At 46.1% G+C, this 11,807-nt stretch overlaps 2 protein-coding genes across 2 annotated transcripts; both read right to left on the bottom strand.

Annotated features, from left to right (window-relative positions):
- Window positions 1–224: 224 nt before the first annotated feature.
- LOC119307054 lies at window positions 225–2,030 on the bottom strand. The gene is made up of 3 exons (XM_037583139.1): window positions 1,931–2,030; window positions 1,775–1,849; window positions 225–1,682 (listed from the first exon to the last, which is right to left on the bottom strand). The coding sequence occupies exon 3, from the start codon at window positions 1,646–1,648 to the stop codon at window positions 479–481; it is 1,170 nt and encodes a 389-aa protein (XP_037439036.1). The 5' UTR covers window positions 1,649–1,682; window positions 1,775–1,849; window positions 1,931–2,030; the 3' UTR covers window positions 225–478.
- Window positions 2,031–4,326: 2,296 nt separating this feature from the next.
- On the bottom strand, window positions 4,327–11,795 carry LOC119307053 (neutral ceramidase-like). The gene is made up of 10 exons (XM_037583137.1): window positions 11,480–11,795; window positions 9,916–10,345; window positions 9,252–9,460; window positions 8,546–8,902; window positions 8,192–8,447; window positions 7,830–8,100; window positions 7,626–7,751; window positions 6,733–6,796; window positions 5,826–5,995; window positions 4,327–5,169 (listed from the first exon to the last, which is right to left on the bottom strand). Exons 2-10 carry the CDS (start codon window positions 10,263–10,265, stop codon window positions 4,621–4,623), a joined length of 2,352 nt encoding a protein of 783 aa, XP_037439034.1. The 5' UTR covers window positions 10,266–10,345; window positions 11,480–11,795; the 3' UTR covers window positions 4,327–4,620.
- Window positions 11,796–11,807: the final 12 nt, after the last annotated feature.

The raw sequence follows: 11,807 nt of genomic DNA, 5'->3' as shown, positions 1-11,807 counted from the left end.
CCTAGAGACAACATACAATGGGTGCTAGTTGCTGTATACCTGAACACACATAACATATTCCGTAGCATCATCTAATACTTCAAAATATTATTTCAGCACTTTATATGAATCTCAAATCTCAAGTTGAATTCACGGCAGAATATCTTACATAAGTGAAATACTAGCTAGGAGCCAGAATTAAGGGAGAAGCATATATATACCAAACAGCATGTATAGACAGGTAGTAGTCTGAAGAGTTCAGAGTTTCATTGATGAAATGAGTTTCACAACAATCTTCCGATTAAGTAGAGTACATACAACAAACTCCAGTTTCCCATAGCCATATTACAACAAGAGCGACAACGACCACAACAACGGCGAAGACAACAAACCGAGACACTGACCGGGAGCACGGCATATGTTCGATGTGCAACAAAGACTCTAAATAAAATTAGGGAAATATGATGAGATCGAAACCTATAAACCAACTCCTGGTAGATCAATGGAGGTACCAAATGGACGGTGAGCAGTCCGAGGGATGCGCCCATGGCAGGCAGCGCTTGATTTCCTCATCGTCAGGGGAGCAACTCCAGCCGCCCGTGTCGGTGCAGGGATACTCGTTCTGCTGGAGGACGCTCATCGGACGGCCACCGTAGACATCGTCGAGGAAGTAGATGTAGCCCGGCTTGCCGCTCCGCCCTGTGTCGAAGGCCTTGGAGCAGCTCCGGCCGACGAAGAGCACCTGCCCCTCCATCTTGTAGAAGCGCCAGGAGGTTCTGCCAAGTTGCTTCTCTAGCCTGAAGACCTCGAACCGCCTAGTGCCGCCTCTCGCCGGATCGACGAACCTCTTCACCATTAGCAAATCTTCGCCGGAGGCGGCAGGCAGGAGGTAGCGGGAGACGATCACCCCGGGCGCTGCCAGGGTCATCCCGTCGGCACAGCAGTCGTAGACAAGATGTTGAACAGTAAGCGCACCGTCTGCGCCGGCAATCTCTGGCCTGTAACAGAAGAGCTGCTCCCAGGGGCCGACGGCCCAGAAGCATCCGTCGTGGTACGTCAGGTCTTGGGCGTCATACGGAGCCCCCCGCGGCGCCGGCGACCAGCAGTCCATGCCCGGGCGCCAGAACGCCATGGTGGTCTGGCCTGTGGTCAGGGCAGCGACGACGCAGGCAGCCGACGGCGGCGCGGCGGACATGGCGGCGGCGCGGATCATTATGGGGCACCTGAGGAAGTTGGAGTTCGGCGGGGTGCGCCCGTGGCTCAGGGGGACGCGCACGTGGTCCGGGAGGGGGACGCGCTCGCCGGAGCGGAGGTTGAGCAGGGCGTGGCCGTGCCACTGGTGGAGCACGACCACGGACCAGCCGCCCGGAGAGGAGCCGCAGAAACGCGCCCCGCGGACGGCGCCGGCGAGGGGCGGCTGCGGGTCGGCGAACCCGCCGAAGATCCGGTGGCAGGAGGTCCCGGCGGTGGAGGGCGTGAGGAGCCAGGGGAGCGGCGGCGGGTTTTGCAGCGCCACGCCGCGCCAGTGCTGGTTGACGGCGGAGACCCTGACCCGGTCGCCGATGCATGCGAGCGAGAGGAAGATGCGGCTGAGGATGTCTTGGTGGACGCCCGACCAGTCCGCCGCCGCCGCCGCCGGCGGCATCTGACGTTCGGATCTAGGGAACATAGGAATCGGAACGACCACTCCGCCGCCGCTCTTGCTGCCATGTTTAACAATTTTTTTAGTACATAAAATGAGAATAAACATATGTATCACCTCCCCTTATGTCCCAGCCACAAAATATTTTCTCACCTTTTTCAGATCCACACACCCCTTTGTAGATCCAACCTCTCCCACTCAAATCCCCATGTCAATCTCCCTCGGTACCTAGGGTTTCGACGATTTAAACAACGTACAAGAGGAACGACGCGAAATCCATGGAAACGAAAGGGGAGAAGCTTGCCTTACCTTGGGGCAGCAACGGAGGGCGGCAGATGGGGAGGAAACGCGGCGGAGCAGCAGGGGCGACGGACGGCGGGGCAAGGCGGTTCTAGCGGCTGGTCACAAGATATGACAAGAAGGGAGGAAAGAACGAACGAGCGGCGGCTCTGTCTCGCGTGTGGGCTGGGGTCTCGAGGAAACTGCCCTATTTGTCAAAGGGAAATGTTTGTGTTCGGTGCGCCGGCCGAAAGCACGCCACACTGGCCCAATGCGCAAGACGAGCATACACAGTGGCCCCGCGCGACCGCTCCAGCCGTATTTTCTTCACGTGCGCGCATCTCCTCCCCACCCCCCACCCCCCGCGTGTTGTAACTGGGCCACCACGAGCTCCATCTCCGGCGGCCGGGCCTCCCATGGCGGTGACCACGCGCTGCACCATGGCGGCCGGGATGCGCCTGACGACGGTGACCGAAGGTGGCCACAGGGGTATGCAATGCCATGGCTGCAGGCAAATCCACACACGTATACAAGTGTTGCAACCATCACCTAGGACAGCTTAAAATAGCCGTTGAAAAAAGACCATAGATATAGGAAAGCTTCAATGGCACTGCACAACAAGGGGAAGTTGCAACCGTAGTTAGATTTTGCTACTGCCTGCGAAGTTTTTTGCTACAGCGATCAAGGCGGAGATGCGACCTCGCGACGGCGGCAATGGCGATTTGCTGCAACCATAGTAGGTTTTTGCTACTACCGCCGAAGGTTTTTACTACATCCATCAAGGCGGAGCTGCGACCTCGCAACGGCGGCGACGGCGATTTTTCTGCAATCGTAGTTGGATTTTCCTACTACCGGTGAAGATGATATACCTCTTCATCGGTGTCATCGATCACATCGCCGAAACAACGTCTACTGAGAGGGGACAAATACCGGCAAACAAGAGGGAGCACAATCAATGCAATGCAACAATATGATGCATGAATGTGACATGGCAATATGATGTTGATTGAGCTAATGCAACTAGCAACCAGATTAAATGAAGATGGTTTGAACCAAAGGTTCAAATTCAAACTCCATATGTGATTATTTAAATGTCAATGGTACAAATGGAAAGATTGGATTTTTCTGATCATTTTTCATACATAAATTATTTCATTCTGAGCTACGGTAGAATTTCTATGATTTTTCAAAGTTTTAGGCATTTTCTGAAATAAGTAAATCATTACTGATTTATTTTAAACTCCAAAAAAAATTACCATGTCAGCATTACATCACGGTGACGTCAGCAAGTCAACTGGGCAGTCCAGGTCAAACATGAACAGTGGGACCCGCGTGTCAGTGTGACATGTGGCTAACAGGGGCTGTTAGTGCTAATTAACTAATTAACCTAACTATCCTAGAGGCTGGGCCCACACGTCAGCGACACATGATGAAGTCAAACCTAGTCAACTGGGGTCAAACTCATCGGAGTTGACCCGCGGCTCGTCGCCGGCGAGGCCCGAGGCAGACAGTGGAGGGGCTCGAGATTTGTCCTCCGGCGACCAAATCGACGGCGGTAAGATGCATATACTAAAAAAATTATCCAAACGGCGTCTTAAAAATGGTATTTGTTCCGCTTGCGAAGAATGGTTAAAACTGCGTGAAATGAGTAACAGATGTCAAATGCATGAAGAAGGGTGACGAGTTCATTGACATCCCTTGTATAAATACTTCCCTCAAGATTGCGTTCAGGACTTGCGATTCACAGACGTGAAATCAGTCTACTGAACAGTCTAAAATACTAGAGGGAGCCAAAAGATGAGCAAACACGAGTGGCGGAAATTCTCTTTATCTAGCTATATACTCCCTCCGTCCGAAAATACTTGTCATCAAAATTGATAAAAAGGGACTTGACAACACGGTTCACATTCCGATACAAGATATTACCACATCACAGATACTCTTGCTGCTTTTGCAGCCTTGTGTTTGAAATGCTACTCTTGCTGCTTTTGCAGCCTTGTGCTTGAAAATGCTACACTAGTGCCAGGCTGTGAACTGCCATTTTCCATTTCTCATGAATTATGTCAGTCAATCATGCCAGAAAATTTGCCATCTGATCACGTAGCCAGCACTCAAAGGCGGTAAACCGAACATTGGTCAACCATGGATTAATTATATGTCCATGCAACATGGCATCCAATCTGCATGCATCTCAGCCTTGACATGTACTCCCTCCGTTCCTAAATACTTGTCTTTCTAGACATTTCAAATGACTACTACATACGGATGTATGTAGACATATTTTAGAGTGTAGATTCACTCATTTTGCTCCGTATGTAGTCACTTGTTGAAATGCCTAGAAAGACAAGTATTTAGGAACGGAGGGAGTACATCCAATCTGCATGATGGTACAATCTGAACTATACAGTCTCTCAAAGGGGAACAAATGGAGTCCAAATTTTCCCAATCCACTGTTAACTCAGTTCTTGAGGAATAAGGTACACAGAGATGGGCTTTACCAACAGACAGCAAGTAATGCGTGAGTGAATCCACGACGTACATACAATATCCTGAAACGGCCTGCGCTATTGCAAAACACTGGATATGTCTACATGATAGTATAATATGAACATGCACCCGATAGTGGGATGTATTTTCCCTAATGTACGCGCAATATATTTGCTTGTAACAAAAGCATAAAGAGCAGCAGTTCTCGGACATCGTCACAAGTTGCGTATTGCTTAACGCACTGCAAACGCTCGAGAGGTGCCTGTAAAATGCTCGATCGACCCTATCAGCGGCTTGGAGGCACCGAAATGCCGCAGCCTATAAACACCAGGGGCAGCATCTTCAGGAATGGTCCACTCCAGCGTCGCAAAGCTCTCCGGACTGAGTTTCGAAGGCCTCGACCACTTGAATCGCAAAGACCAATCGTCGTCATCGTAGACAGGAATCCAGTTGTCGCCATTCAGCCTCTCAACGAGCGCGAAGGTACCGTTGGTTAGAAGATCATTCCTTGGACAGGCCGAATGGAACGTAGCATTCACGGTACTGCCCTTCAGGAAGTCTGAGTTTGCTGCGACGTCAGAGCTGACATCCCCAAAGTGAACACCAGGAGGAGTCGAGTCGAGAATGACGCCTGGCAGCAGTCCGATTTGTTTGTCCAACATGTCAGGAGGTAGGATGTTTGTTGCTGGGATCTCCTTGTTTGCAACCATAGCTGTGGCAAGTTTCTGAAACTCTTGAATGTATGCACTCAAGGTGTGCGGACCGTACAAAGTTGATGCACCCTGCAAAACACATATTCACTCCAACGAATTATTCATGCATTTGTACATAATGTGGGTGGATCTATTTCAAAAGTTTGATGGAGCAATCACTGGAAATTCAGGTTCAGAAATGTCAGATTTTAGCACCAAAACATTTATAAAAGCCAAACTGGTATAATTGTGGAGAGTTTCTAAAACAAGTTCTGACATCTTCAACTAATGACACTTAAATCTACTGCAGGCTTGCAAGCAAATCGAAGAGGTATGACTAATATTCTGACATATCTAGATGGGGCAGGGGCATATGGACTACATGCATTCACTTGATATGGAGGCTGAGGGTACTCCCTCCTTTCCGTAAAAAAAGGGGTAGCAAGGACATGAAAAACATCACAACGAGAAGTATACTGATGGATGTAATCTGTTGTGGAATCCAGCCACCGGCAGGCTGCTGTAGCAGATCCCGGCCAACTCAGTTTTCTTGGTATGGACTTGATTAGAGATAGGCACTCACGAAGTTCACGCAACAATAATCATAATCAAGGGTCATAGCTCTATGAAACCGCTCCAGTATTTAATATTTAATGGACTATATTACCCATTTTGATTGAAGGGGTGTGTTTTAGTCTCCACCGTCAATTTATTTAAGGGGGTGTACAGAAGCAAAGTTCACATACCTCGTATCTTTGGACCTGGTATTCTTCGAATGTTGTAACATACTGAGAATATGTGTTTGTCAGCCCCGCAAGAACAATGTGAGTGTTGGAATTAAATTCACCATTGCTGCCACTTATCAGTACATTTTTTACAGCATCGCGTAACCGCCTGCCGGCCATTGTCGTGAATTCTGTGCCAAAACATAACAAAAAAATATTAGAGTGCTGCCGTGTATTGACCATATGATTGCTAGCTCTGAAACCCAAGCAATTGCCCCCCACCTAACTCCTGCCCGGCAAGATTAGGTGTTCCGCAGAGCTCAAAAACCTTGCTACATAAAGCAAGTTCGTCAACATGGGAAAAGTCTTCCTTTTGTCATGTTATGGACCAGTGGTCCACTAAGTAGTCTCTCATAATTACTACTCCCTCCGTCCCATATTAGTTGTCGCTGAAATGGATGTAGCTAGACGCAGAGGCGGAGGCACGGCCCAGCGACCCTGGGCACTTGCCCGGGCTCGCTTGTCCTGGACAGTAGCGATCGATCCAAATTCTAAAGGGCAAAACACGTTCCGTGGGTTGGTTTACCCGGGCAAAAAAACGGGCCTTCGATTCTCACAGCGGCGACGTATTTCACTGCTAGATCTATTCCTTTGAGCGACAACTAATATGGGACAGAGGGAGTATATAAAATTTCACTTAGCTTTGCTGGCCTTGCCGCCTTGAGCTATTGCTCAAGTGGGCTACTCTTTCCTTGCCTAGCAAGCAAAGTGGGAAAATGATGCAGACATGCATGTTGCTGGTGTTGTTGAGAAAGAACGGAGACTCGAAACATTGGATAACATGAGCATGGCATGTCTTGGTAGATAGAAAAACCCGCATGCACTTCTAACTGGACAGACATAATAGGGTTGATGAACTGGAATATACCTCCAGGAACAGACAAAATAACCAGCTGACCAATTCTTATGATCTGAATGGGAAGTATCGTAGGCTGCAAAAGATTACAGAAGTCAATAAGAACAGGAAACAAAATTTGTGTTAATTCGGTAAATTGGTTTCTAGTTAGAGATTTTGGTTCTGATTTAACATATTGTGGAGCTTGCACACAACAGGTTCACTTAATAGCCTGCAGTTCACAAATAACGACTCATTTGATCCCATCACCTCTACCAAAAAAACAGCGTCAAGAGTGAACTTGCAGATATATAGTGCCTACACATTGAGAACGTCGTTTTGGTGACCGAGCTCACTGGAGCTCGAAATTTTTGAAAAAAACAAAATTCAAACTTTCCGGTTTCAAAAAATCTGAAAAAATTTGTGCAAGTAAACAAGGATGTTGTGTATGTGTGTAAATTTTTAGGAAATTCATGGCCTGGGAGGATGAATAGTATCATGTGTTAAAAAGCCCGATGTTTTTTTTTTGCACAGCCCTCATTTCAACGTATTTTTCCCTGAAAATTTACACACATGTGTGTTATGCCTTCATGCATATCTGTATATTTTTTTCATAATTTTTTGAAACGTAAAAATATGAATTTTGAATTTGGAGGCCTCCATGGAGGCAGAGCTCCAAAAGCAATTTTCGCTACACATTAATCTCTAAAACTAAGAAACTCCAGGGGAAAAAAATATCAAGTTCATTACATAAACGAAATTATATCTTATATATCAGCCTATGCAGTGCTGATTCGATGCAGCAGCAATTGGTCTTTATTGATGGTGGCATTGGTGTGAGCTATTAAGTAAAATTGCAATTAAGACATTTCAGAGAAAGCGGCGTAACAAGCCTGCTTATGATTACTTAAAAAAGCATATCATACCGCCCAATCATATGGTTCCTTCATTTCACCAGTGTCTAGCAATATTGGTTTTGGAGCTTGGCACTTGACTTGCTCTTTCCCTGGTTTCTTTAGTATGCCCCCCACTAATTTCCAGAAAGGGTTTCCCTGATATAGAAGGTGCACAATCAATGAATACCACGTCATCTACAAATTTGAAGCAAGTATTTAACTGATATACCAAACCTTGTCGTCTCCTTGTTTGAAATCAAAAGCTCCAGGGCCATCTGTGGTTCCAGCAGCAAATGAAAACCCCATGGCTGCTGGGCATGTTTTCACCACCTGCTGACCTCCCGTACTCGTAGAAACACTAACTTCGAGTTGCGAGAAATCTAAGTAAGTGTGACGATAGTCAATTTTTCCTTGTAGTTCTTCCGAAGCCGAATTAAAGAGATCTACAGCCTTCAGAAATTGCCTATTCCCAATTATGCGGGTACTCTCGAACTCATTAGGATACCTGCAAGATAGCAATATTTGAAAACCTCATTTATAAGGACTTGTCGCTGATGCTCATGGAAGGTTAAAAACTTGCTATGCGAGAAGAATACCTTGGGCCTCGTCCATAGCAAAGTTCGTTCTTCCCATTACATGTGCTGTGGTTGAAGTCACAAGGAAGGTTGGTGTCTATGCAAAATGCTCCCAAGACATTTGGACTAACATCTCCACAGTTTGACTGGCAAAATGCGGAAACAAACTTGGCATTGTTTCCTCGAGTGTTTCTAATGCGCCTAGTGATATTTGAACTTGCCAATATTCTGCCACCTGTGGCCTTGTAGGATGATGCTAATTGCATTAAGTCATCAGCTGAACAAAAGCAAATGGAGAAAATAATAGGTTTAGGAACAACCTAACATGTTCATTCCGACACACTAGATATACAAGGCAAGAAGGATGGAACATACTTATCTCATCTGGTTCTGGTATTATTGTAGAGACTCTTCTCGGAAGGTGCAAAGATCCAAATTCAACAGAATTTGCATGACCTGTCTGCTTAGGAAGGCCATTTTGTTCAGCCCAGTCTTCCATGAAACGTGCAGCTGCTCCTTTGTTATCACCGCTTATCAAAGAATTTGTACGACTCATTGATGTTCCGTGAGTCGCAAACCAATTAAAACTTCCAATTGGACCGAATTCATCATCTACAAACTTAACAAGGGTCATTTCTTTATCAACATTGTATCTATATTTGCTTCTCTCTTCAGCAGGGTTATTCAGATACCCACTCGGGCTGCGATTCACACCAGCATCCAGAAGGTCACCTGAACATCAAGCGTCTGAGGTTGATAACAAAATCTTTGCAGCAATTAAATCTAAATTTAACCGGCATCACAAGACCATACAGAGAGAAAAAAGTAGGCATCGCATGAGGAATTGAACATCCAAACTTACACTGCATTGATTATTATATACATGTAGTAGTGAGATATTTTTTTTGCAGCTAGACTTCAAGTAACATTTAAACCAAACTGAAACTAAATGACATTTTAGAGCGAGGTGGAAGACGCTACAAATATTACCAAACGTATGTGTTTTAATTAGACGTGTGAGATCAGTACAAATGGTGGTTTGTTAAGACATTAGTCCCACAAAGTGCAACTAGTTGCATACCTTTATTCAGATAGATTTTCCCAGGACGGAGATTGTTATGAGCTTCAACAATGCTTTGCTCAATGCCATCGACAATTACATCGAATGACTGACGAACAAACCCAAGTGATGTGATAATATAGACAACATACTGCAGATAACCTCCAGGCCCAGCATGGGTATGGATGCCACTGATAGCCACGTTATTCTCATTATAAAGATCACCGTACCTGCCAAATCAAGGCTTGCTAAGTCAACCCAACTTTATGAGCGTGCAAGGCAGAATCTACTTTCTTATTGATGAAGTAGACCAAGCGGATTATAAAACTTTAAATTATGCCATTGAGTGCCACTGTACAGAGTATGTATGTGCATTGTGAAATGGCTAAGCACGTTAAGTGACAGCACTCAGATCATATAAGCCAAATAACATACAGAAAGACACCAGCAGCCAATGATGGCTTAACATAATCAAGAGAATAAACAGAAGTGGAATAAGCATGGTACAAGTAGGAAAATAACTTCATAATGAACTAATGTTTCAACAGAGAAAATGCACAAAGGATGATGGACCCTTGCAACTGTATGCATGATCTACAAAGAGACATCACATATGCACTCAGAGTTGAAACAAACATGTCAGGATTTTCTGATAATTAATTCATGAGAAGTTGCTTCTTACTACCTTGCTTTTAGCCTTTCGAGCACCTTGATATTCACAAGCTGTGATGCCATACAAGCGTCGAGATTCACAAAGACAACACGCTTTCCATCATCAGGCTCGGCGACAATAAACGCGCGTGACTTTAGCCTGAAGTGAATCCCTGATGTAACCTGCTCCGCATTTGCATATCCCATCATGTTAACATCTGCCGCAGGCCCTGTTATGTCATAGCTCCCCATGCCGACCAGATAAGGAGAGTCTGAGAGCACCAGGCTGCAGTTCTGAAGGAGATGCAGTAAAAGAAGACATAGCCATATCCAGGACAAACCAAAACCCCAGACTTGGTAGCGCAAGCAAGACGATGCCTCCATCAGGAAGGAACCAGGGAATGAAGTTGTTAATTAACTAGTGCAAGTCAGAAGCCTCGAGAGAACAAAAAATCAACTGCAGTCTGCAAAAGAGAAGAAAAGCCTATGAACAAAATCACCAAGCATTCTATCATACTGAAGCAAGGGAAAGGGTGCATACTAGTATCCAACAAGATTATCAAGCTATAATGACACAAGTACATGTTAAGCTATAAATACAGTGTCCCCGCGAGAAAAAAAAACAGTAGTGTGGCGTGGGCCAGGCTTCCGGATCACCATCTCCTCAGTATGGCTTCAACTTGGTGGCTCTGACTGATATGTGGTCCATCTCATCATCTGGCAGGCGATAACATGTTTAACTAAATGAAGTACGAGTTCTGATTTTCTGAACTAGGAGGTATTAATGGCCTATTCTGTACGGGTTTATGGTTTGATGAACTGGGGTCCGTTTGGTAGGTAGGTCTGTACTCTAGAATCAGTAGTAGTGTATTAGCAACTAATGGACAGGGATTTTTGGCTCTGGGGACCAAGAGTAGGCTGAATTTAATTTGCGGTTGCTGAATTTACTGTCCAGAATTATCAATTTCCCACTTAAATTTAAATGCAGGAAAAATCATGAAATCCACTCAATGTTTTTTTTCAAAAAATAATATTGGAATTAGTATCATGAAATTCTGGGTTTTCTTAGAAGAGACGTAAATTCCTGGATTTAGTTTCATAAAAACTCGAAGAACTAGCATAGTGGAGTCCTGAGCTTCCCACTTAAAATTTCGAATTTTGAGAAACCATCAAATCCATTTAATGTTTTCTAGAAAAAGAAAATCCTAGGATTTGTATATGAATATTATTCCCTTAGAAGAGATGTAGTTTTCCAGGTTTAAAACCACAAAATTTCCCAGAACTATTGCGGAGCTCTCAATTTTCCACTAAAAGTTTGACACAGGAACCCACCATAATCAATGGTCTCACTGGGAGTTAATTTTTCAACCATAATGTCTACTGATATCTTTTTTTTTTTGAGAGAGAGAGAGCGAATATCTACTGATATCTGGGTCAAACTTCCACCGGAGAACAAAGACGAGTACCCCAGATCCGCACCAAGCATGCTCAAACCCTAGAACAACTGCATACAGCAATTTAAGTACTACTAGCTGATTAGCGCAACGCGTCCAGCTACGACCGACGCGACCTGGCTGGAAGGAAGCGGAGTGACTCACCATGCGAAGGGCGAATCTCGACTGGGAACCCCGCCCCGGCTGCTCCACTGGCTAGTGGCCTCCGCCGGCATTTAAACCCGCGCCTCCCCGTCCCCGGCAGACACGACTAGGCCGGCCGGGAACTCCAAGGGCGGGGCGCCTCGTGGTCGTAGCTCACGGCTCCCAGTGGCGACGGCCGACCGCGACGGGCGGACGGAGGGGGACAGGGTGGAGCGTACAAGGCACGGGCAAAAGGGGGCCCAGCTAACCAAACAAACAAACACTTCAGCGCCGCGGGAACTGGTGGGGTGTGGCGTAGGAGGAGGCGCGCGCACCTCTGAGCTCGTCG

This window comes from Triticum dicoccoides, chromosome 5B, assembly GCF_002162155.2.
Source record: "Triticum dicoccoides isolate Atlit2015 ecotype Zavitan chromosome 5B, WEW_v2.0, whole genome shotgun sequence".
In the NCBI taxonomy this organism is placed as follows: Eukaryota; Viridiplantae; Streptophyta; class Magnoliopsida; order Poales; family Poaceae; genus Triticum; species Triticum dicoccoides.
The sequence above is the reverse complement of the archived record's forward strand: the minus strand, read 5'-3'. Positions and strand labels throughout refer to the sequence as shown.

What these genes read in the sequence shown, in the direction of transcription:
- LOC119307054 (XM_037583139.1), bottom strand. Translation starts at nt 1,648, where the DNA reads ATGTTCCCTAGATCCGAACGTCAGATGCCGCCGGCGGCGGCGGCGGCG.
- LOC119307053 (XM_037583137.1), bottom strand. Translation starts at nt 10,265, where the DNA reads ATGGAGGCATCGTCTTGCTTGCGCTACCAAGTCTGGGGTTTTGGTTTG. An exon ending in TGCTATGGACGAGGCCCAAG is followed by an intron (nt 8,101 to 8,191) that starts GTATTCTTCTCG and finishes GCTATCTTGCAG; the next exon opens with GTATCCTAATGAGTTCGAGA. An exon ending in TATTTTGTCTGTTCCTGGAG is followed by an intron (nt 5,996 to 6,732) that starts GTATATTCCAGT and finishes GTTTTGGCACAG; the next exon opens with AATTCACGACAATGGCCGGC.